The 25,940-nt window shown below is 40.0% G+C and overlaps 1 protein-coding gene across 2 annotated transcripts in view; it reads left to right on the forward strand.

Moving 5' to 3' along the window:
* The window catches only part of pkn2a (protein kinase N2a), a 119,921-nt gene that overhangs the window by 88,026 nt on the left and 5,955 nt on the right, over positions 1-25,940 (forward strand). The window contains exons 7-18 of one of the 2 annotated variants that reach the window (XM_052012374.1): positions 4,305-4,490; positions 5,376-5,485; positions 6,391-6,534; positions 6,618-6,693; positions 6,862-7,030; positions 13,840-13,936; positions 15,120-15,256; positions 16,202-16,277; positions 16,364-16,455; positions 17,018-17,194; positions 21,212-21,274; positions 25,852-25,928. In XM_052012374.1, the coding sequence (XP_051868334.1) occupies positions 4,305-4,490; positions 5,376-5,485; positions 6,391-6,534; positions 6,618-6,693; positions 6,862-7,030; positions 13,840-13,936; positions 15,120-15,256; positions 16,202-16,277; positions 16,364-16,455; positions 17,018-17,194; positions 21,212-21,274; positions 25,852-25,928 (1,404 nt within the window). Of the gene's footprint in view, positions 1-4,304; positions 4,491-5,375; positions 5,486-6,390; positions 6,535-6,617; positions 6,694-6,861; positions 7,031-13,839; positions 13,961-15,119; positions 15,257-16,201; positions 16,278-16,363; positions 16,456-17,017; positions 17,195-21,211; positions 21,275-25,851; positions 25,929-25,940 lie in introns of both variants that reach the window. The other variant, XM_052012372.1, reaches the window with a different exon arrangement.

The raw sequence follows: 25,940 nt of genomic DNA on the forward strand, positions 1-25,940 counted from the left end.
TCTGTTTTCCCACTAATTCTTGCTTCCTTGTATGCCCTCCCTTTTGCTTTTATTTTAGCCTTCACCTCTCTCATTATCCACATTTGTGCCTTTTTTTCCATTCAAAACCTTTTTTTCTTGGAATATATCTATCCTGCATTTTCCTTATTACTTGTAGAAATTCCTTCCATTTCTGCTCCGCTGTCCCTCCAGCTAGCTTACTCTTCCAATCAATTTGGGCCAACTCCTCTCTCATACCACTGTAATTTCCTTTGTTCCACTGAAATATCGATACACCAGTTATCAGCTTCTCCTTCTCAAATTTGAAACTGAACTCAATCATATTGTGATCACTAGTTCCCAATGGTTCCTTTACCTTTAGTTCCCTAATCACCTCTGGTTCATTACACAGCACCCAATCCAAAACAGCCGATCCCCTGGTAGGCTCATCAACAAGTTGCTCCAAAAAACTGTCCCGTAGACATTCCACAAACTCACTCTCCTGAGATCTACTGCCTTGCTGGATTTCCCAGTCCACCTTCATGTTGTGAACATTGCCTCTTCCTTGAGTATTGTTCCCTATCTTCAGCTTTTCAGGCCATCGTGTCACTGTTAGCTTTTTGCTTGCCAAATACCAGCATAAATTCTACTACCTGTACTGTGCTGTAGTGTTCTATGTACCTTGCCTTCCCCCATGTAATGCCATCAAAGTTTTAAAAACACCACCTTCCAATCATCTTCCCTTATTCGCTTGTCACTGTTTGTGTTGTGGAAACCTTCAGCCACATTTATAACAGGATCAAATTTTCAGGCTCTCATTAACCTCCCCATCTTTGCCCTCACAAACTTGCATTTGTCCATTCCATACATCTTGTCCCACCACTCATCATGTTTCATGCCCCTCATTGACCCTCAATACCAAACATCAACTGAAAAATCATTACCCAGAATGTCATAGATGAAAGGTCATCAAAAAAGCAAATTCTGCCTGATCTCCACAGTCACGATGTCCATACTGACAGATTCAGTCTCCGTTTTCACTATTTTAATTGTATCAATCAGATTTGTGTAGAATCGTTGATTCACGTACATAAAAATCCAGCTATTTAAAAAACACATCTGAATAATTAGGATGTTGTAAGTGAATTATCCTCCTTGTGGCACTGCTGAATCTTCTCCACTGCCTGTAGATTATCCACCACTGGAGGCCTAATAAGGGAGACCTATCTGGAGTCTTTAGTAAAAGAATAGTGTGGTGTTTTTCTTTTGAATTTGCAATAGAAACTATTTGTTTTTTTAGCTATTGCTTCATTTTAAAAGGGAAACTTAATCTTAAAAGCAAGATCTCTTTGTCTTGACAAAATCGCTTGCCCTTTATATTTGTAAGGAGGAGACTCACAAACGTCAAGGTTCGTGATTGTTTCCTTCTACCTCTATGTCCTCAGTTCTCAAAAACATCCTGAATTCTCCTCCTCCACTTGGAGTGGTCACGAGCTAGAGATTCCCAGGAGTCAGTGGGGATGTTAATCTCTTCCCATGATAGAGCTTAGGTGTCTGATTCGCGAGTGTGGTGTCATGGTAATGATATGACCTCCCCAATGTAGCCAACAGGGTGTAAGTAGGGTCTTAATTCAGGGGACATTTGTCTGGGAGAATTAGTTTCCAGTGAATTTAGAGAAATGTGGGCAGCATACTGTCTCACAGCTTGAGAGACCTGGGTTCAGTTCTGACCTCCTCTGCTGTCTGTATGTAGTTTGCACATTCTCCTTGTGACAGCATTGGTTTCCCCTGGGTGCTCTGGTTTGCTCCCACATCCCTAAAATGTGTTGGTTGTTAAGCTAATTGGTTACTGAATTTTGCACCTAGTTTTAGATGGCTGGTGGGAGAATCAGGGGTGTGTTAATGGGCATCTGTAGCTAAATAGGTTGTGGGGGAATTGGCTTAATGGGAGTGTTCTAAGAACCAGCATGGACTGAATGGCCTATGTTGTAAAGAAATATAAAAATTTGAAGGGCTTTGCAGTGACAGCATTGTTGGTCTCCACTCATATATCACTATATTAAGTACTATTTGTGAAACAGAAGTCTTTTGCAACAAGGTCTACTTGGTATAATTCTGACTCACAGCACTAATTCTGGGACATGTTTTCAAGCTGCAGAAATGCAAACTATTGTGCCAATACCCATATCCCATTCATTAATGAGAATGGTGAATGGTAATGGCTGTAATGTCAGTCTCTGCAAGATCTCACTGGCACCCAGGCAGACCCATCTATTAATAATCACTTTCTATTATAGAATCCATTGTGATAATTATCTCTAATTCCACAAACTTCCATCAAATAATCTGCTGAGATATTTTGTCAAAGAAAATCAAGTGTCATTTAATTTCTCCATAAATTTGTTCTGCCAATGTCTACCACTCCAATGTTCTGTCTCAGCATACAAAGTGATCTCCCATAGTGAGTCTTGCTCTGTTATTTCCATTTCTCTTCCCTGTATCCTTTGTCCTTTGCTCTGTAATCATTAGGAATTCTCTCAAACTTTAGAATTTTCGTACTAAACCCTGCAATTCCATACATTACATCGTTCATAATGCTATTTAAGGAGTTTTCTCCTAGCTTAACATAGACGTAGAACACAACAGTAGAGTGCAGGAACAGGCTCTCAGGCTCACCACGTCTGCGCCGACCATGATGCAAATCTAAACTAATCCCATCTGCCTGCACGTGGCCCATACTCCTCTATTCCCTGCCTGTTCACGTGTCCATCTAAATGTCTCCAAAATGTCGTTGTTGTATCCGTTTCTACCACCTTCTCTGGCAGGGCTTTCTAGACACCTATCATTCTCTCTGTACATTTCCTTTAAACTTCCCCCTCTCACCTTAAATCTATCCTTCCAGTATTTGACATTTCCACCCTACGAAAAAGACAGACTATCGTACCCTATCTGTTTCTCATAATTTCATAAACTTTTATCAGATTGCCCCTCAGCCTCTGACACTCCAATGAAAACAATCCAAGTTTTGTCCAACTTCTCCTTATAGCTAATATACTTCAATCCAGGCAACGTCCTAGTAAACCTCTTCTCCACCCTCTCCAAAGCCTCCACATCTTTTCTGTAGTGTGGAGACCAGAACTGCACAAGAACTCCAAAGGTGACCTAACTAAAGTTTTATACGGCTGCAACATGACTTCCCAGCTTTTATACTAGGTGCCCCAACCTATTCAGGCAAGTATGTTGTAAGCCTTCTTTATTTCCCTGTGCATTTGTGGTGCCATTTTCAGGGAGCTATGGACTTTCACCCCAAGAACTCGCTATACATCAGTGCTCCTAAGGGTCCTACCATTTACTATATGCTTTCCACTTGCATTTGAGCTCCCAAAGTGTAGTACCTCTCACTTGTCCGGATTAAACTCCATCTGCTACTTCTCCAAATTTCCAACTAATCACTATCCTATTCTGTATTTAACAACCTTCTTCACTATCCACAAAACCACCAATTTTTGTCACCTGCAAGCTTGCTAATCAGTCCACCTACATTTTCATCCAGATCATTTATATGTATCACAGCAGAGGTCCCAGCATTCATCTTTACAGAACACCACTGGTCACAGACCTCTAGTCAGGGAAACACCCCTCTACCACTTCCCTCTGCTTTCTATGACCAAGCAAATTTTGTATCCTTTTGTGCCTTGATCATTTGGATCAGCCTACCATGAAGGACCTTATCAAATTCTTTACTAAAGTCCATGCAGACATCATCCAATGCCCTACTACGCTCATCAATCATCTTTGTCACTTCCTCAAAAGAATCAATCAAATTTGTGAGACAGGATCTCCCCGCACAAAGCCATGCTGACTTTCTCCAATAAGCCCATGCTTTTTCAAATGCAAGTAAATCCTGTCCCTAATAATCTTCTCCAGTAATTTCCCCACTACTAATACAAGGCTCATAATGTATGGCCTATAATTTGTTTCTGTCTTCAGTCACAGGCATCTTAGAACATAGAACAGTACAGCACAGTATGGGCCCTTCAGCCCACGATGTTGTGCCAACCTATGTAAACACCTACTCCATGATCAATCTACACAGCCCATAACCCTCCAGTTTTCTTACATCTATGTGCCTACCTTTTCCACGTTGCTCAGAATACAGCTTCCCTTATGCAATGCCTTTGGATATTTTCAGCGAGAAGTTTCTTTATCGATCTGTGATGGCATTGAATAATCTAGTATCTGCAGTTATGATTTTAACTGTGCTGAGACATGAATGGTAACTTGCATTCCTGTGTTGTGAGTTGTAACTGATTCACTGTCAACAGGTAGCCTGGAAGTTCGGCTTATGGGATGTCAAGACCTGCTGGAGACTGTTCCTGGTCGTTCCAAAAACACATTTGTTCCTTTACCTGGCTGGAGCCCAAATGAAACCAGATCCTCCTTTATAAGCAGAACAAGTAAAAGCAGAAGTGGGAATAGCCGGTATCCTGTCAAAACAGAAGACTTGTCCAGTTAAGTAAACTTTCATTTTTAATGAACAATTGCGTAGGTAGTTGTAGCAGTGTTTTGTGGATAGGTTGTTAGTCTGAAAGTTGATGTCAGCTGCCAGCATCAGAAGATTTTAAGGACCTTGCCAACTTTTGAGAACTTAATTCTGTAGTAAGTTGCTTTGTACTCGGAGGAGATCAGGCTTAATTGAAATAAAGGTTAACATGTTGGCTAATGCATTTGTGCATCCTTCTCCAGCTGTGTAACCTTAACATAAATTAGAATTTTGATTCCTTCCCTTTCCTCATCTCATCCAAAAAGTGACATATGGCATGTGTTTGCTGGCATCTCTTGTTAAGTTTTAATAACTCGATAGTTTGGCCGAAATTTTGTCCGTGTCTAGAAGATCCACATGGATGATGAAGCTTTAAAATGAAAATAAAACTTTATTGAAGTTAAACCAATGTGTCTTAACCTGCACATAGCAGCAGTTTTTGAATTCTTTTGCTGAAATAAGCAACTCAAAAATATGTCTGTGAGTATTTGAAGTGATTTGAACAAAAGATCAGCGAATGGAAAGTAATAATGCAGTGTTAAGGTTGGTTTGGAACCTGTTGTATGTAGGAAGGAAGAAGACATGATTAGCGCGTCTGCATTTGCTTCAACATTATTGTGGAAGGTTGCTAAGTGAGATATGCTGAAAGTAAAGGGCAGATTGTGTTGTCTAAATATAGTTGATTTCTGACTCCAATTCTGGATACATATCACTTATTTGACACTGCAGAGTGTAGGTGTTTTGTTATAGGTGTTTTAATTTCTAAATTATTAATTGTTATGTAGTTGGAGAGGTCCTCAAATGTCCAAATCCTCTTGCAATGTCTAATGAATTATTTACTGTTTCTGTACAGATGAGATTGGAGCTGTACTGAAGCTGGATAATACGGTTGTTGGACAGACCAGTTGGAAACCAGTTTGCAATCAGTCATGGGATCAGAAGTTTACGTTAGAACTAGATCGGGTAAGCAGAAGAAGTTGCGCCACCATTCTTGCAAGAAGTAGGACATTGCCTTATTAGTAAGGACAAACTCTAAGCTGGGATTTAATTGTTGCAGTTTTAGTGCTTGTCTAAATTATAAGTGAACAAATGGTGTCATTTGAAATTTAGTTGCAAGTCTGGTTGCAAGCCTAAATCGGTTGTGGAATTTTGCACACAACCAACTATGAATTCGACAATGTTCAGTTTTAGAGATTGAATCTAACTAACAATGATCATCTACTGCACAGATTATGACATGTGAATTTTCTATACAGGGTGAGTATTTCTCATTCATAAAATTTATACTCAGAACATAAATGGCATCAATTCTTTAGCTTTCCAAACACAAAACCAGAAATTAGTAAACAGGAATTTTGACACTCTAAAATGTAAATGTGGAAGCATGAATTTCAGTTGAAAATTTTAATTTGAGAATCTGTTCTTGAGCAACTATTCAATATGAGATTTTCTCAAGACCTGTTAAAAATTAATTTGTAATCATATGTAACTTTGAATATATAAGCAATTTCCATTAATCTTTTCATCAAGTTTTTCTCTTTCCCTTTACTGAGAGGTTTCAGATCTTTTTAGCACATCTCATGGATGATTTCTGGTGCAGACTAGAATCTTAGCATCACATGTTAGAGTGGTACATACACTATAGTCACTGGACCATTACCAACTTCACATGATGGCGTTCACATCACTTTAGGTAAATGATGGAAGTGAGGTCAAATTGTAAACCAGTTTGTAAATATAGAGTTGTGTACTTCTTTGAGGGATTCAATTCAAAACCATCCTTTTCGATGAGTTTGACATATGTTTCAAATTGCTGAATTATGAGAGGTTCCCATTTCTCAGGTAATCAGTTCTAATCTTTTATTTAGTCACGTGAACTGGAGATGTCTGTTTATTGGCGTGACTGGCGTTCCCTTTGTGCTGTGAAATTTCTACGCTTAGAAGACTTCCTAGATAATCAACGGCATGGAATGTGCCTATATCTAGAGCCACAGGGCACTCTATTTGCAGAGGTATGAATTAGCTAAAATCCTAATTCTCTTTGCCCCTTTCTAGTACTTGCTCCAAATCTGATAAAGTTGACTATATTTTTCAGGTAACTTTCTATAATCCAGTCATTGAAAGGCGACCAAAACTACAAAGACAAAAGAAGATATTTCCAAAACAGCAAGGTAATAATTTAAACCTAAGTAGACACTAATTTATTTTCAACCCTGTTAATTATGATGCACAAATTCACTGTCATAGAGAGGTTGTGCACATTAGGAAAAGACTTTGTAAAATCTTTGCAATTTGGTTAATAGCTAGAATATTCATGCTCTATTTTCTCATCACTGTAGGCAAAACATTCCTTCGAGCTCCCCAAATGAATATTAATATTGCCACATGGGGACGACTGGTGAGGAGAGCTGTTCCTACAGTAAATAACTCTGGCACATTTAGCCCTCCAGCCTCTATCCCTGCAGCTGTGCCAGCTGTTCCTCATACAGAAAATACGGATTCTACTGGGTATGTACGTTGTCTTGGCTATTTAAAAAAAACTTGGAAAACAAACTGAATTCAGAAAACTACTTCTTGAGCATCAACTTTCTGCTTGTACTTGTGTAAAGAAGCAAAGTCTGCACAGAATGTTGTTTGATCAAAGTAGTTTGTCTTTGATATCAAAATTGAGGGAGTGGGAAAAGTCTTAATTTGTTTTTATTTGGCATGGGAAGAAGTTGATTTACTGACCTGATATCAGTCTTCTCACTTCTGAGCAATTTTCATCATGTCAGTAGGAAATGCCCCTGTGCTGGTCTATTGAAAGTAATGGGCGCCAGAGACTGTACTTTGGTTATTCTCCTTTATGCTTTGATGAAGTTTTAGCTATGGGCCACCTGTGTCAGTTTGGGAGAAAGTAAACTTCATTCTGACTTAAGATTCCTGCCAAAAGCTATTTCTGACTCTTGCTTGCAACCAAGTTCTATTTTCTTTAAATCCTATCCAATTGAAGAAAGAACAGCCTGTGTACTACATGAGTTACTTGTAGTTTCCAATCATTTACATCCAATGGGACTATAACTGAGCATATTGTCTTCAAATCATGATTCACTTTGTGGGCTGCAAGGAATTTAGTGAATCAACTTTGGCTGAGTGCTCACCTCTGAGTCAGAGGTTGTGGGTTGAAGTCCCACTCCAACGATTTCAGCAACACTTGCCCTCTCATGAATGTGAAGATCATATGGCAATATTTGAAAATGAAATTGTGAGATCTCTTGGCCAACATCAATTCTCTCAACTAGTATTAAAATAGATGTTTGGATCATTCTTCTCATAGCTTTACCTGGGCCCTCGCTATATATGAGTTGGTTGCCATGTTTACCATGTTAAACAGTGACTGCGCTTCTAAAATATGTCATTTGCTCTGATTTGGTACATCCTAAGAAAATGAAAAATTCCAAATTAATAGCCAGTTAGTCTAATGTCAGTTGTGGGTAAAGTCAGAAATTTTAGTTGGGATGCTTAATGTTTCTTTTTAAGTATTCTGTTGTTGGGACCCAGGCATTACTGGCAAGACCAGCATTTATTGCCAATCTCCAATTACTCTTGAGAAGCTGGTAGTGAGCTGCCACTTTGAACCCCTTCATTTGTTCTGGTGAAGGTACTCACACAGTGGTGTTGCATCAGGAGATCCAGGATTTAAGCTCAACGATGAAGCAGCTGCTGTACATTTACAAACCAAGATGATGAGTGACTTGAAGGACAATTTGCAGTATTCCCGTGCACCTGGCAGGAAAACTTTTAGAAACATTGATCTGAGATTAGGACAAATGGTCACCTGGAAGAAAATGAGTTAATTAAGCTAGGCCAGCCTGGATTTGTTAAGGGCAAATCATGTTTAACGAATTTGATAGAATTTTTTTTGATGAGGTAACAGAATTGATGAAGATAATGCAATCGATGTGGTGTATATGAACTTGCAGGAAGCATTTGAGAAGGTTTATCAGTAGAATTGAAGCATATGGCTAAGGAGGACATTGATTACACGCGTATGAAATTTCCTAAGTAACAGACAAGAGGGTTGTGGTGAATGCTTTTTTTAAACTGGATTAAAATGAATAGTTGTGTTTCCCAGGGATCGATGTGAAAACGATTGCTTTTTTTTCACGTTGATGATCTAGAGTTGGTGTAAGGCATAATTTCCAAATTTGCAGATGACGCAAACTAATCGGTATTGTGAATTGTGAAGAGGACTGTGATAAATTGCAGCAAGCTATAAATAGGCTAGTGGAATGGGCAGACACGTAGCAGGTGAGGTTTAATGCAGAGAAATGTGAGCTGATGCATTTTGGTAAGAAAGATAAGGAGTGACGTTATAGGACAAAGGATCCTGTTCTAAAAGGGAGGCAGGAGCAGGTGTATAAGTCATTGATAGTGGCAGGACCACAATTGATTGAGAAAGCGTACACATTCAAGGCAAATGTGTGGAGGCATATATTGTAATGACAGGGACATCGTGATGAGCCATTATAAAACACTGAGCTGGCCTTAACTTGAATATTGTGTTTCATTCTAGTGGCATCATCATAGACAGGGTGTAAAGGTATCAAAGAGGATCCAGAAAAGATTTCTGAGAATTGTTCCTGGATGAGGTATTAAAATGACAAAGATTAGAAAGTCTGGGACTGTTTTCTTTCAAGAAGGCTGACTTGACAGAAGTATAGAAAATGATAAAGGGTTTGGACAGAGTGCATAGTGAGAGGCTTTAGTGTGGAGGGTTGAAGGACTAGAGGTCACAGGTATGAAATAAAATTCAAGTGAATTAAGAGTGATGTGAGGTAAAGTTTTCCTATACAATATGCAGTGGAAATCTGGAATGCATTGCCTAGAGATGTGATGGGTAGATGTTACATTATGGCCTTGGAGAGGGAGTGTATGCTGAGGAAAAAAATCACAAGGCTGCAGAGAGAGATCTGGGTGTGAGAGTAGTAAGTTGCTCAGGTGGAAAGCCTGCGTAGACATTTTGGGCAGAATGAACTCCTGTGTTATGACCCTAAGTCCTTGTTCTATTTGGTGGTCAAGGTGGCATATTTCAGAGGTGCTGCTGGAGTAGCTTGGCTAGTAAGTGCTGATCATTTTTTAGCTGGTCCGTAAAGCAATTTCCTGTTTAGGTAGTAGGTGGGGCACTAATCAAGTTACCAGAGACTTTGGTTACTGACTAACTTCAGGTAAGTTGGTGTGGGGAGTTGGCATATTCTTTCTGTGACCATGTGGGTTTCCTCTGGGTGCTCCCATTTCATCCCATACCCTAAAGATGATTAATAGATTATTAATAATTAAAGTAGATTAATTGGCCACTATGAATTGCCTTTGGCTTGTAGGTGAATGGTAGAATCTAGGGAAGAGTTGAACATAATTGGAGAGAATAAACAAAAAACGTGAGTAATGTAGGATTAGTGTAGATAGGTGCTTGATGGTTGGTGCAGTCTTGGTTTGGTTGGCTGAAGGGCCTCTCTCCATGCCGTATCTCTCGGTGAGTCTGATTCTGTGCGCTGGTGGTGGAGGTAATAAATTTTTCGGGTAGTGGGTGACGTACGATCAAGCAGATGTTTTATCCTGGATGGTATGGTGCTACTTTAGTTTTGTTGGAGTTGCCCTAATCCAGGGAACTGTAGAGTAATTCACTCCTGACTTGTGCCTTGAAGGATAGTGGAAAAGTTTTGAGTTTCAGGAGGTGAGACTCTTTCTGCAGGGTAACTGTTATTTTAGTTACAATATTTACGTGACCGGTACTGTTCAAAATGCTGATGATGGGGACACAGTGATGGTAATCCTATTATCAGGGGTAGATATACAACTGCTTCATTTGTTGAGGAATTGCAAATAGATTTGAACGATGTAATCATCAGCAAACGTCCCTTACGACAGAAGGAAGGACATTAGTTAAGCAGCCAAGGATAATTAGGCCCAAGACCCTATTCTAGGCATTTCTGCATTGATATCCTGTTGGGATAATTGATCTTCAAAACCCACAAACATTTTCCTTTGTATGAGATGTGACTATATATAAAGTGTTTGATACATATTGACTTGAGTTTTACCAGGCCTCCTTGAAGCAACAGTTAGCCAAGTACTGCCTTTAGGGCAATCACTCTGCTCTCACCTGCCTTTAGGGCAATCACTCTGCTCTCACCTCTGGAATTCAGCTCCTTGGTCCATGTTTAGGCCAAGGCTGTGTTGAGGTCTGCAGTCAAGAGGCCCTGGCAAAAACAAAGTAGACATCGCCAAACAGATTATTCATAAGTGTTGATTGATACCATTGTCAATAACACCTTCCATCACCTTGCTGATGTTTGAGAATTTCTGATTGGTTAGTAATTATCTGATTTAGATTAGTCCTGGTTTGTTTTTGTGAACAAAACAACGAACTTTTGCAATTTTCCACAATGTGGGTAGCTGCCAGTGTTTCTGTACTGAGCTGGGCTAGAGGCATCATTAGTTCTGGAGTCTGTATCTATTAGCACAATTGTGGTGCCTCGTAATGCAATGAAGGGTTCATCAGTGTGAAATTAGGACATTGTTTCAACAACACTGTGGTGGTCATTTTTACTAATGCTGTAATGGACAGATGCATCTGCCACAGGCATATTAGTGAGGATGTTGTTAAACCTTTAACCCTAGCAGCCTGCTGCAGACCCATTCTGGTAGCTGTGGCCTTCAAGACTCAGCCAGCTTGGTCCATGGTGGTGCTACCAAGCCACTCGGTGATGGACTTTAAAATACCAGTGCTACTTTCAGTGCTGCTTCCAATTGCTGTTAATATACCATAGATTCATCACTGTAGGTTGAGTACTATATGTAATCAGGAGGAGATTTCCTTGCCCTCTTTGACCTTGATGCCATGAGACTTCATGAGGTCTGGAAGCAATGTTGAGGACTCTCAGTGCTGCTCCCTCCTGCCTGTGTACCATTGTGCTGCCATCCCTCGTGAGTTTGTTCTGCTTGTGGGAGACGTGCCCAGGTATTGTATTGGAACATTGTCTGGCACATTGCCTGTCACGTTTAATTTTGCGAGGAAGACCATGTCAGATTCTTGCTTTGACTAGTCTGTGGAACAGTTTTTCTAATTTAGACACCCATCCCCTAATGTTTATGAAGAGAACTTTGCACAGGTGACAGGGTTTGTCACATTCTGTTTTGCTGCCTAGGGTGATGCTGGATAATCCATTTGGGTTTATTCTTTCTCTTTCAATGTAGTAGTTGTACAAGTGAATAACTTTTTACACCATATCTAAGATTCAACCATTTCGGTAGATCTGGAGTTGCACAAAGACCTGACCAAATAAAGATGGCAGCTTTTCTCCCTTGAATGCTTTCAGTGAACCTAACGAGTTTTAATGACCATCTAATGCTATTTTTAAAAAAATCTCACAAATCACTAGCAAAAATTTACTTTGTAGTGCTGCTAAGCCCGCCGGACATATTTGTGACCTGGTGTATGCATTGCAGTGCAAGGACAAAATTCACTCTGGCCTGTGAGCCCCTTTTAACTGCTGCAAGTTCCATAAGAACAAAAGAAAATAAGAGCAGGAGTAGGCTGCCAGGTCCCTCTGTTCAAATGATCATGGCTGATCTATGCTGACTTATGTGTGCCAGTTGTCCATAAGCCTCGATTCCTCGATCTTTCAAATATTTATCCATTTCCACCTTAAGTATATCTAATAATCTAAAAGACCAATGCATTTCCTGGCATGAACTATGCACCCCAAGTATTTAAATAACACTCCTCTCATAGAGTCATCGAGAAATATAGCATGTACTTTGGCCTGTACTGTCCGTGCTGGATATGATTTATTATGTAGTGGGCAGGCACGGTAGTGTAGCAGTTAGCGTAACGCTATCACAGTGCCAGCGGCCTGGGTTCAATTCCAGCCGCTGTCTGTAAGGCGTTTGTACATTCTCCCTGTGTCTGCGTGGGTTTCCTCCGGGTGCTCCGGTTTCCCCCCACATTCTAAAGATGTATGGGTTAGGAAGTTGTGAGCATGTTATGTTGGCACAAGAAGTGTGGTGACATTTGCGGGCTGCCCCCAGAACAAAAAAACCACACACACACACTCACACACGCTCTCTCGTTCTCTCGCTCTCTCTCCCTGAGAATTTCAAACTTTCATTACCCTCTGAGAGATGATTCTGTTTGCAAAGGAGGGAACATAAGAATTGGAGTGTGCCATTCAGGCACTCAATTTTCAAATATTCAATTAACTTACCAGCAACAGCTTTTAAGGGCCTCTGTTCTGGAGTTTCACTATCCTTTAAAGAAGTTCTTCCTTACATGAGAACCCACTAGCTAAATTTGAATTTTTTTAGCCCTGATTTGTACTGGACTTTGCCAGCAAATAAAATAGTTTCCCTCTATCTATCTGATCAACTACATTATTATCCTAAGCACCTCAATTAATTACCATTTAATCTTCAAGAGAATTTTTTTTTACAAAACAGACTTTATTCATAATAAAAGACAAACTACATACAATTACAAAACAGTGCAAGCCTTTACATTCTTGTACAGATCATTCATTAGTGTTACCTTTTTATATAGAAAAACAGCACCGATGCCACACGTGTGGCTCCCTGGAAACTACCCGGTCCCGTATTTACAATATTTAGGGGCTTTCTCCCTGACCCCGCCGCTCCCTCTCCAGTGGCAGAAGAACCCTAAACTCTTCAAGAGAATGCTTTTGTTGTCTTGAATCTCTCAATAGCCTCAGGATATTTTTCTACATTAAGTGTACTCTTCTCCCTTACAAGTACTCTTTACGTGCAAGTTGTTTCTACGTCTACCTTCTGTCTTTGGAAAATCCATAATCAGAATGTTGCTTTTATACTTGAAATGTTTAAAGAGCTGGGAGACTGGAACTTTTAATATTTTGGGCTTTGGCGAGGAGAAGGGGTGTTTTTTTTGTGCGTGTGATTTGCATCATGCAGCTTATTTGCTTGTTGTGACACGTTAGTGATGTCCGGTTACAGAAGGTTGGATGGTTCTGTTTTAACATATCAAATTTAATTTTGGAAAGAGAACTATATCAAATGATCTTATATTTTATTCTGAGAAACGGTCTTCAACTTGAATCCTTTATTCTGTTTGTTTTTCTGTAGTTGCCATCTGACCTGAGTGTTTCTGGTATTTTCTCTCTTTATTTCAGATTCCCAGCATCTGCAGTTTTTTGATTTTCATTTGAGCTCATCTATTTACAGTATCAGTGCTTTAATTTGCATTTTGCTGCATGTCTGAAGGTTGTGGCATTGCAACTGAATTTGTGTACTGCATTGTTTTTCAGGGATCTTCCAGTAGGAAAACTAGAATTTGAATCTGAACCACCACTCACACCACCGCGAGCTTCATCCCTTGGAGAAAATGGAGGAACCACAACAGAAGTAAGGATCCCTGACGGTGTCCAGGTAGGAACCTGAAACACTGTTTAAAGGGAAAGGTTTGATTTAATCAGGAAACTTATCTTATTAACTGCTTTTTGCAACTACAGGAGTTGATTACTATTTGTTTGGTGTGCTCCTTTGTTTTATTACTTGTGCCGTTGGGTCTTCTGCACTATAAGGACTTGTTCTTGTTGAGTGATGTTAAACAATAGAACAAAGGCACACTGTTCCAATCCCTATTTTGAATGGAAGTGATGGATTGTAGATTACAGCGTCCATTGTTTTTGGAACAAGAATTTGCATTGTCTCCTTGTAAAGGTTTATTACTAAAGGTCTGTTTCCAGACTGACTCTAGACCATTTTATGATGAAGATTAAAGCATGATGAAGGCCATCATTTTTTGTATAATTCAAATAAATTTGAATCTGCTCTGAAATCCAGGCTGATTTATAAAAAAATAAACTCCATTGTTTCAAGTCAGGTGAGGGTGGAGAATGAATGAGCAATGTGGTTATATTTAAATTGAAGTGTAATCACTATGGAAGATCTATGAACCACAAGCAATAGGAAAGGAGAATCTCAAATGAAGGCGGTTCCACAGTGTGGCTATGCTAGCTCATCGAAAGAGCAGTCATACTTAGTCCTACATCCCTGCTTTTGTTTGTAAACCTTTGTGTTCATTCTCTACAAGAACCTGTCCAGCTGCCTTATAGCATCATTTACGGAATCAGTTTTAATCAACTTCTATAGCAGAGCATTCCAGACCCCGCCTGCGGCTCTGTCCACTGGGAACCGCCGGTGCTCTGTCCTAAATTTTTCCAACTTCTGTATGTAATTGAAAACCTTCCTTCCCATTACTGTCTAAAAGCTTTAAGTGTTGTGCACAGAATTATCTACAATAATACTTTAAGTCCTAACCATTGATTTCACAGTTCTAGGAATCTTATTGATTTTTGTGCTTCCATGTTCCTTTGACATTTCAAAGAGGAAACTTACCTGTTTTAAAAAGCAAGTAAGGACTTTTCTTGAGGTTGGCAAGTCTAATAACACCAGTGTTGCAATTTGGCTCACAATATATGTTAAGGGACATTTCTGTGGCACACTTTCTATTCTATGTTGCACAATCTTAATGTCATGTTTTTATTTTGAAATCATGCTGATTCTCTTTGTTTGTCTTTTGCAGGAAGCACTCTCAACTTTTGATTTTCTGAATGATAGGAACAATATAGTTTCTAATGTTGAGAACAATATAATATCTGTGCCTGAACTACCCCGTCCAGAACTAGAATTTCGAACACTCCCACAGTCAGAAGATAAACGGTACGGTATTTACTTTTAAGTGATTTATTAGTCAGAGCTCACTGTCATATTCATGGAATCAAACAGCACAGAAATGGGCCCTTTGTTCCACCATGTCCATGCCAACCTTGTTGTCCATCTATACTAATCCCATTTGCCCACATTAGCTTTGTATCTCACGCCACCACCTCCTCAGACAGTGAGTTCCCGTTATCAAGCACTCTCTATACAAAAGAAAACTTACCCCTCAAGTTCTCTTTAATACTCCTTCCTCTCACCTTCAGTCTATGCCTTCTTGCTTTTGATAGCCCTACCATGGGAAATAGATTCTGATTATCTACCCTATCTATGCCTCTTGTAATCTTACAACCTTCCATCAGGCACCTTCAAATTCCAGGGAAAACAAGCCCAGCCTATCCAACCTCTCCCCATAACCAAAGGCCTCCAATCCAGGCAACATCCTGGTGAATCTCCTCTGCACTCTCTTAACACAACCACATCCTTCATGTAGTGTGACAACAAGAAATGCACACAATACTCCAAGTGTGGTCTAAGCAGTGTTTTGTAAAGTTGAAATATTTTATATTCCATGCCCGACCTACGAAGGCAAGCATATCATATGCCGCCTTCATCACCCTATCTACCTCTGTTACCACTTTCAGTGAACTATGGACTTGAACCCCAATGGCCCTCTGTTCATCCACATTCTTTAGCACCCTACCATTTACTGTACATGCCCTATTTGACTTCCCAAAATACATCACCTCACAGTTGCCCAGGTTAAGTTCCATCTGCCAACGCTCCACCCAACTTTCCATTTGACCTATATCTTGTTGCACTTTCCATCAGATCTATATCTACGGATCGAAGAAATATTTAAATGATCTCTGTTAAAGTGATGAATTCTAATCTAAAAGCAGGATTAAGATTTGTTATATCACAAATTTTCATTTCTTAATTCTCTAGAATACAGCAAAGATTCCAGTTCAGTCTTCTGGACTTCAGGTGTGTTGCTGTGCTTGGCAGGGGACACTTCGGAAAGGTAATCCTAAAATGAGGGGAAAGTGCCACTTATGCAGTTTGGTACAGAAGAATAAATGCTCAAGCTGTAATTTGTTTGTAACACAGGTTCTTCTTTCGGAGTATAAAGTCACTGGTGAAATGTTTGCGATCAAGGCCTTGAAGAAAGGAGATATTGTAGCTCGTGATGAGGTTGATAGGTAAGTCTGTAGTGACTGCTTTTATGTAGCACATCAGTTTGTTTGATGAAAGGGATAATACTGTTCTGTGAAGTCCTGGAGTCAACTTCAATATTTTTAGTGAATGCCTTCATTTCTAACATCTTGGGGAAAGGTCTTTCATGTTGTAGTGGTGAATGTGACCTAAATTTATTTCTTTTAAGACCAGGTTTTTATTTTATTTATCATCCAGCCACAGCAGATATGCAGCCAAATCATCAGGAAAGCTGCAATAATAAATGCTTCTAGGCTGATCCTGAAGATTGCACTGTGCCCATTATATCACAGTGCTATCTTCCATTCTGAGTGGTGGAGATTTGTTTTCCACTGTTTTCTGTGGTTACATTTTTTTTAAGCTAATATTGGGTTTGAGTCATTGTTGAAAACCACCTCTAATGGTACAATACATCAAAATTTGGAACTAATAGCATCTTGAAATTGCCTGGTGCAATGGTAAACGAATATCTTTATTTCTTTGCTTTCTGAATTACGTTCATTCTTCAAGTGCAAAACTTAATGTTTTTCTTTCCTTTTTCACTTGCAGCCTTATGTGTGAGAAAAGAATTTTTGAGACTGTGAACAGCGTCCGACATCCGTTTTTGGTCAATCTTTTTGCCTGTTTTCAGACCAAAGATCATGTATGTTTTGTAATGGAGTATGCTCCAGGTGGAGATTTGATGATGCACATTCATGCTGATGTTTTCTCTGAACCCAGGGCTGTGTAAGTATTAATTCCCACTTCTAATGCATGGTTTATGTATGCTTGGCTTTGCAGAACATTTGAGTGCCTGTTCCACTTTTAAATATTTAATGCAAATCCCTCTTGCAAGATTAATTCCCAGTTTCATTTTATAGAACATAGAACAGCACAGCACAGCACAGGAACAGGCCCTTCAACCCGCAATGTCTTTGCTGACCATGATGCCAAATTAACCTAAACCTGCACATGATCCATATCCCTCCATTCCCTGCAAGTTCATGTGCCTGTCTAAATGCCTCTTAAATGCCCCTATCCTATCAGCTTTTACCACCACCCCTGGCAGTTTGTTCCAGGCACTACCACCCTCTGGGTGTAAAAGAAAAACTTGCCTCGCACATCTCCTTTAAACTTCCACCCCCCTCACCTTAAAGCTATTTCCTGTATTATTTGACATTTCTACCCTGGGATCAAGACTCTGTGACTATCTACTGACATCAATTGGTGTTTACCTTACTGCTGATGGTTCAGAACAGTGAAAGGAAAAATAATCACTAAACAATCTACCATTCCTCATGTACTGTGGTGTTTAAAAGGCAAATCTTTTCCCCACTAAGCTCGTTAAAAGGTGACAGGAGATTTTTCTAACCAACATTCCTGCCCTTAATCAGTGGCAATAGACTGATTGGTGACTAAGTCATTCAGTAAATATTAGCCCCTTAGAGGATAAAACTGGAGAATGAATAATGGGATAAAGGGAAATGGCAGAGTTTGAATAAATATTTTTGCATCTGTCTTCACCAGAGCAAACAGTAAAAACCATAGAAAACTACAGCACAGAAAACAGGCCATTTGGCCCTTCTAGTCTGTGCCGAAACATTATTCTGCTGGTCCCATTTACCTGCCCCCAGCCCATACCCCTCCAGATCTCTCTCGTCCACATATCTATCCAATTTACTCTTAAAAGTTAAGAGCGAGCCCGCATTTACCACATCAGATGGCAGTCCATTCCACACTCCCACCACTCTTTGAGTGAAGAAGTTCCCTCTAATGTTCCCCCTAACCCTTTCCCCTTTCACCCTAAAGCCATGTCCTCTCGTACTTATCTTTCCTAATCTAGGTGGAAAGAGCCTACTTGCATTAACTCTGTCTATGCCTCTCATCATTTTGTAAACCTCTATCATATCTCCCCTCATTCTTCTCTGCTCCAAGGAATAAAGTCCTAACATGCTCAATCTTTCCCTGTAACTCAACTCCTGAAGACCCGGCAACATTCTAGTAAATCTCCTCTGCACTCTTTCCAAACATCCCAAATAATGTTAGAAAATCTGGGGGCATAAAGGAAGGAAAAACTTAGAACAATCACTATCACTGGAGAGAAGTTACCAGACAAACCAGTTGGACACTAGGCTGAAATCCCTTGAGCCTGATGACCTACTGCAGAGGTCCCAGTCGATTGGAAAACCGCAAACGTAACATCCCTATTCACGGAAGTAAGGAGCTGAAAGTACGAAAGAATGAACCAGTTAGCCCGGCATCTATAATTTGGAAAATGTTGGGATCTAATATTAAGAAAATAATAGCAGGATATTTAGACTATTATAATAAAATCAAACTGAGTGAACATAGTTTTATGAGAGGGAACTATGACTTGATAGATTTGGTAGAGTTCTTCGAGGATGTGAAGGCTTTGGAGAAGGTGCAGAAGAGGTTTACCACGATGCTGACTGGATTAGAGTGCATGTGCTATAAGGAGAGGTTGGACAAACTTAGGGTTGTTCTCTCTGGAGTGGCAGAAGTTGAGGGGTGACCTGATAGAAGTTTAGAAAATTATGGGAGGCATAGATAGACTAGACTAGTGGTATCTTTTTCCCAGGGTTGAAATGTCTAATATCGGAGGCCGTGCATTTAAGGTGAGGGGGGAAAGTTCAAAGGAGATGTGTGGCAAGTTTTTTTACACAGAGAGTGGTGGGTTCCTGAATACACTGCGAGGGGTGGTGGTGGAGGCAGATACAATAGAGGAGTTTAAGAGGCTCTTAGGCATGTGAAAATGCAGAGAATGGAGGGATATGGACCATCTGCAGGTAGAAGGGATTAGTTTAATCAGGCATCATTAGCTTAATTAGTTCGGCACAACTTCATTGGTTGAAGGTCCTGTCCCTCTGCTGTACTGTACTGTCCTATGTTACAAGCAGGGTGGATAACGGGGAACCTTTAGCTGTAGTGTGTTTAGATTTCCACAAAAGGTTACTGTACAAGAGCTGTTAGCTCTGTGGTATGGACAGAGGATTGGCTAACTAACAGCAAAGAGGGTAGGGATAAATGCATCATTTTCAGATTGGCAAACTGTAACAAGTGAGATGCCACAGGGACTAGTGCTGGGCCCTTGATTATTTATAATCTGTTTCAATGACTTAAGTGAAGGGAGCTAGGATATTGAAGCTAAAATTACTAAATGGGAAGAAAAGCAGAATATTGTTTGAATGAAAAGAGACTACACAGTGCTACGGTATGGAGGGCTCTGGGTGTACTCGTCTGTGAAAACAATTTATCTTTCTAAAGGAACAGCACGTACTGAGGAAGATAAATGAAATTTTGGTCTTTATTGCAAAGGGAATGGTGTATAAAAGTAGAGAAGTCTCAATACAACTGTACAGATCGTTGTTGAGAGCACACTTGGAGCATTATATAGAGTTTTGGGCTTATTTAAGAAAGGATATAGTTACATAGCAGGAAGTTCACTCAGTTTATTCCTGGGATGAAGTATTTTTTTTCCCCCTGTAGAGCAGATTGAGACTAATTCAAGTTTAGGAGAATGAGAAATTATTTTATCAATGCTTAATGTTCTGAGGGGGCTTGACAAAGTAGTTGCTGAGAGGATGTTTCCCCTCATGGAGTAATCTAGAACCGGGAGAGCATAGTTTCAGGAAAAAAAAGGGGTCACCCATTTAAAATAGAAAAGAGGAGGAATTTCTTCTCGCAGAGGATCATGAGTCTTTGGAATTCTATATGTCTAGAGAGTCACAGAGGCCCAGTCAATGAATATATTCAAGACCAAGATGAACAGATTTTTTGTCTATAAAATCATTAATACGTACTGTGAACAGACGGGAAAATGGATCAAAGGCTAAGATCCGATCAACTATGATCTTGCTGAATGGCAGAGCAGGTTCGAAGGGCCTTATGACCTGCTGCTGCCTATGTGACTAACCTTGTTGCTGTTGGTGGTTCTTGTATGAAAAATATTTTCCTACAAGGTTGCTTAAAATAATTCAGCCTTGTGTAACAAAGTGAACCACATGTAAAACAAGTGACTATTTTATACTTGCATGTGAACATTAAGGTAAATAATAGTATCCTACATTACTGGCAGTTTCTTCCTTGGTTTGCTTTGCTCTTGATGCTATTTGCTTGCTTTTATGGTGAATGCATTTATATTTTTAATTAAACATTACTGTCTATTTACATTTCCCCATTGATGCAGAGAGAAAACACTTTGCCAAGTAGGCTTTATATTTGAAACACTTCTAAATGTTTATATTTTTCAGTAATCAAGTATCTATACATTTGGGTTTGAAAAAAATTCAGTTTACTTCCTTGTGTGTTAATTGTCAAGACAACTTGCCTTTTTTATAAGATTGTGCATTGTAGTAACTATGGTCAATTGATGCATAGCTTAGTTCACTATTAGGGAATGACAGAGTGCAGGTTCTCTCTGTGCTTTACGTTTTCAGCATCTAAGCATGGTCGTTTGGGACTGGACTGGTTAAAGTGGAATGGCTAAGGGAAGAGAACTTGACTATAAGTGGATTCTTGCACCTTCCAGTGCTAGTTCAGGCCTCATAGAGGCCTTCTAACTGGAAACCTGAGTAGATTTGCAGGTGGAGAGCTTTGTCTGTGGTATTGGCACAGCTTGCGAGAGCTGAGAGCAAAACACTCCCCAAGGAAAAAATGTTGCGTGCATTTATTTTTTTTCAGCATGTTTCACAAGAGTGCACTTGAAATGTTTGCTTATAGTAATTTTCAACTTTTTTGCAACAGGTTTTATGCTGCTTGTGTGGTCCTTGGTTTGCAGTATTTACATGAGCACAAGATAGTTTACAGGTAAGTAACAGAACCATTATTGTTAATTAAAAAACAAAAAGGTGTAGTTGCTGGGAATAGTAGGCCTGGCAGATTCTGTAAAGAGAAACAGAACTGATGTTTCAGATTGCTTGTTTTGCTGAAAGATCATGTTTTAAGTTTCAGAGGAAGAGGCAGGGGTGAGAGGATAAGGAATGTCTGGAGACCAGGAGACTGAGTGATGAAAGTGGTGATGGTGCTGGCTGGGAGAGGGTGGTGAGCTTGGCTAATCACAGCTGATCTGTCTGGAAGAGGTGAACATAGAGGAGAAAGGGGGCGGGGGGGGGGGGAATTGGGAGATACAAAACACTGTAGCTGTTGAAAATCTGAAATAAGAGAATGCTGCAAATACTCAGCGGGTCAGGCAGCATCTGTAGAGAGAAAAGCAGTTAACATCACGGGTTGGTGAACTTTTTCGGAACTGCCTAGTTGGGAAGGTACCATATTTTCTCCCTTCCTCCAACCTATTTCATCCACTTCTATTATACATCCTACCCTAGATAGGCCAACTGTGCTTAACAAGCTTTTACCTCCCACTAGTTCCCCTTGCCACCTCCCTCCCTTTATTCCATGCTCCACGGCGCTCTCCTATCAGATTCCATCATCTTCTACCCTTTGTCACTTCCACCTACCACCTCCCAGCTTCTGACATCATCCTCCCTATCACCCCCCTTGCCTGGATCCACCTATTGCTCAACCACCCCCCCCCCCCCCCCCATCTTATTATACTGGCTTTCTCCCCTCTTTCAGTCCAGATGGAGGGTCTTGACCTGAAACGTCGACTGTCCATTTCTCTCCATAGTTACTGCCTGACCTGTTGAGTTCCTCCAGCGCTTTGTGGGTTGCTCCAGATTCTAGCATCTGCAGTCTCTTGTATCTCCATTCTACCACCCTGTATTAGCAGGCACCACCACCATTAGCATCATAAGATAAGATACGATATCTTTATTAGTCACGTGTACATCGAAACACACAGTGGAATGCATCTTTTGCGTAGACTGTTCTGGGGGCAGCCCGCAAGTGTCACCACTCTTCCGGCGCCAACATAGCATGCCCACAACTTCCTAACCTGTACGTCTTTGGAAAGTGGAAGGAAACCGGAGCACCCGGAGGAAGCCCACACAGTCACGGGGAGAACGTACAAACTCCTTACAGACAGCGGCCAGAACTGAACCTGGGTCGCTGGCGCTGTAAAGCATTACGTTAACCGCTACACTACCGTGCCTGCTCTATCATTCATGCTCTGTTGGTTTTCCCTTTATAACAAACATTCCCTTTGTCTTTCCCACCCCTCCATCGTCTCTGCGACTTGTAATATGCTTGTTTTCAAAGATTTCCTAGTTGTGGTAGATGATCATAAACTCGAAATATTAACTGTTTTCTCTCCACAGATGCTGCCTGATTTGCTGTTTATTCCTAATTGTATAACATTAGATTCCTTTTTGCTAGAGCCATGTTTTAACTGTTTGATTTCTCCTTTGTGCAATATCCTTTGAATATTAAATTTCTTTCTCAGTGAGCTGATTTTTACACATTAAAATTTGATATAACTGAGCAACAAATAATAGCTCATCAATAGTAGTCTTAGAATTGTACAACATGGAAACAGCCCTATTCATTCATGCTGAACAACTGGGACACCCTCCCATATTAATCCCATCTTCCAGCACTTGGTCTTCTATGTCTAAGCAATTAAAGTGCTCATCTAGACACTTCTTAAATGCTGTCAACAGCCCAGCTTCAACCACGCTTTCAGGCAGCACATTCCAGGTACTTGCCACTCTCTGGGTGAAGAAGGTCTCCCTCATACCCCCTCTAAATCTCTTGCCCTAAATCTGTGATCTCCAGTTTTATCTACCTCTAACGTGGGAGAGAGTTTCCTGCAGTCTATCTTATCTATATCCCTCATAACTTTATATACCTCAATCATATCCCCTCTTAACTTCCTCCGTTCCAGGGAGAACAGATCAAGCTTCTCCAGTCTCTCCTTATAACTGAACTGTTCCATCCCAGGCAATATCCTGGTGAGTCCCCTCTGCACCCTCTCCAGAGCTATCACATCCTTTCTACAGTACGGTGAGCAGAACTGCACACTGTACTTCAGCTGAGGTCTGACCAAGATTTTATAAAGTTGGAACGTAACCTCCCTACTTCTGCATTCGATGCCCTGACTAATGAAAACCAGTATCCCATGTGCCTTCCTAACCACATTATCTTCCTGTGTTACCACCTTCAAAAATCCATGGACTTGTACTCCAAGATCCATCTGTTCCTCAGTACTCCCTAAGGCCCCTACCATTCTTGGTGTATGTCATAGCCTCATTAGTACTTCAAAATTAATCACCTCACATGTGTCTGGATTGTTACTGAATCACTCACTGAATTCTTAATAGGTGCATAACTAATAATACCCTTCCCTTCACTCCAACTGTCAAAAAATGTTGAATATTCAAATTTGATTGGCTGACAGAATAAATAGGGAGATCCATAAAAACTTTGCTTTCTTGATAAATCTCTGCAAATTGCAGTTTTAAATACTGAGACACTTTTCAAAAAGTCGCTCAAACGATAGATCATTGAACATAGCTTAACATATATGGGAAGTAAACATTGCATTGGGAAAATCTGGATTGGGGGGAAGGTGATGGGCTACCAAGATAATTTGATGCAAAAATATGTGATTACTTTGCAGCAGCTTTTAATTCCTAGAACAAATGAAAACCTGAAGTGACTGACTTGGGCTTTCAGATAATATCATTTGAATCCTTTGATGAGATTGCTGCCTGGTGGTTCCTCCTTGTATTCTAATCTTAACCTAGAAACTGAGTAAATGGTTATCAGTTGACCTTTATAGGCTTTCGTCCAGGCTTTTGTGATCAAATGTAATCTGTTAACAGTAAATTTTGTGTCCAGATTGAGAAAAAAGGATTAGTATCATTTGGAGTCTGAGAGTAATTCCTTTACTGTTGATACCCTTGTCGACATGGCAGACTATTGAAAGGAGGGAAGTGGGGGGTTAACAACTACATTTTAGCCTCCGCGATAAGCAAACTTTCAAAGACAGTAATCTTGGATTAAATGATTTTCTAGTTGAAAACTGATGAACTAACAAGGGAAAAGCTGTAGTGATTTGTTAAAGGCAAACAGTGTTTTATTGACTTAATAGATGAGGTTGATGAAGGTTGATGTTCATCTGCACAACATTAATTGTATTAATTAAGTCAAAAGGCATTTGGCAACACTATATGTAGCCATTAACAAAATTAAAATCCACGAGATATCGGGGTAGTGGTAGCATGGTTTTAAAATTGGTTAATGGGCTGAAAGGAGAATAAAATGGTTGTTTTTAAGACCGAAGTACAGTGTGATGATCCTGAGTTGGTATTGTGACCCACTGCTCTTTTTTTTTAATGTCTTGAGCATAATTTCAAAGTTTGCAGAAAAATGTAGAGATAGAGGAAGTGTTGAAGAATACAGCAAAAGACTTCAGAGAGACACGCACTGGTGACCAATGAATTCAATACTGAGCAATGGGAAGAACGAAGAAAGCCCTTATGAGCTAAATAGTGCAATTTAAAAGGGGATGGAGAAACAAAGGCCTGAGGGTGCATGTGCACAAATCCTTGAAGGGGGAGAACAAATTGAAGAGGCTGCATTTATATATAAAAAAAGAATTTTGGAACCTTGATTAATTAAAAACACAAAAGCAAAGGAATTACTGAATCCTTATGAATAGTTGGGTTTCATCTGATGTATTATTCGGTTCTGAACTTTAGGAAGGATGCTTTAAAGCTTTGAAGAGAATCCAGAAGGGATTTAATTGAATAGTACTAAGGATGAGTAACTGTGGTTCTTTGGAGACTGGAGAAACTGGGCGTTTTTCCTTAATCAGAGAAGCTTAATAGGAGATTTGTTACAGGCGCTGAAACTCTTGAATGACTTTGGAGTAAATATTTTCAGTTGTGGAAGGGTAGGAAAGTAGAGGAGATAAATATTAAGTGAATGGCAAAAGAAGCAGAGAATATGAGAAAGTATTTTATACAGAGGGACTTGTGCTCCATTGTGCCATGCCTATCTGTTGAAAGTAGATTCAGTGGTAACATTCAAGTAACAATTACATAAATATTTGAAGGGAAACACTGCAAGGCTGTGGGAAAAGAGGATGGGAGTGATATTAATCGGATAACTCCATCAAACTGGTGGCTTCTGCACAGTGGACCAAATGGCCTTTCTCGAGAGCCAGGATATGCATAGTGGGCCAAATGTGTCTTTCAGTGGCAGGCAAGCAGCTATTTGATCTATTTCAACTTGATGTTATATGGGAAAATTCAAGTGGTAAGAGCTATCCAGAAAGTTGGACTTGTACTTAACATCATCTCCGTCAATGTACATGCTACTATCTGAACTTTACGACAGGAGAAAATAACAGCTCTTCACTGCCCTGCTCTTAATCCTGTCCTTTTAACCCTGGTGCTATTGCATAGCAATGGATTTGATTCCACATGTTCAGCAAAAGTACAATGATAATGATTTAATGCAAATCTCTTGTCATGTTCCAGAGATTTAAAGCTAGATAATCTGTTGCTGGATAGCGATGGCTATGTCAAGATTGCTGACTTTGGTCTTTGTAAGGAGGGTAGGTACTCAA

This window comes from Pristis pectinata, chromosome 3 (assembly GCF_009764475.1).
Source record: "Pristis pectinata isolate sPriPec2 chromosome 3, sPriPec2.1.pri, whole genome shotgun sequence".
Taxonomy (NCBI): Eukaryota; Metazoa; Chordata; class Chondrichthyes; order Rhinopristiformes; family Pristidae; genus Pristis; species Pristis pectinata.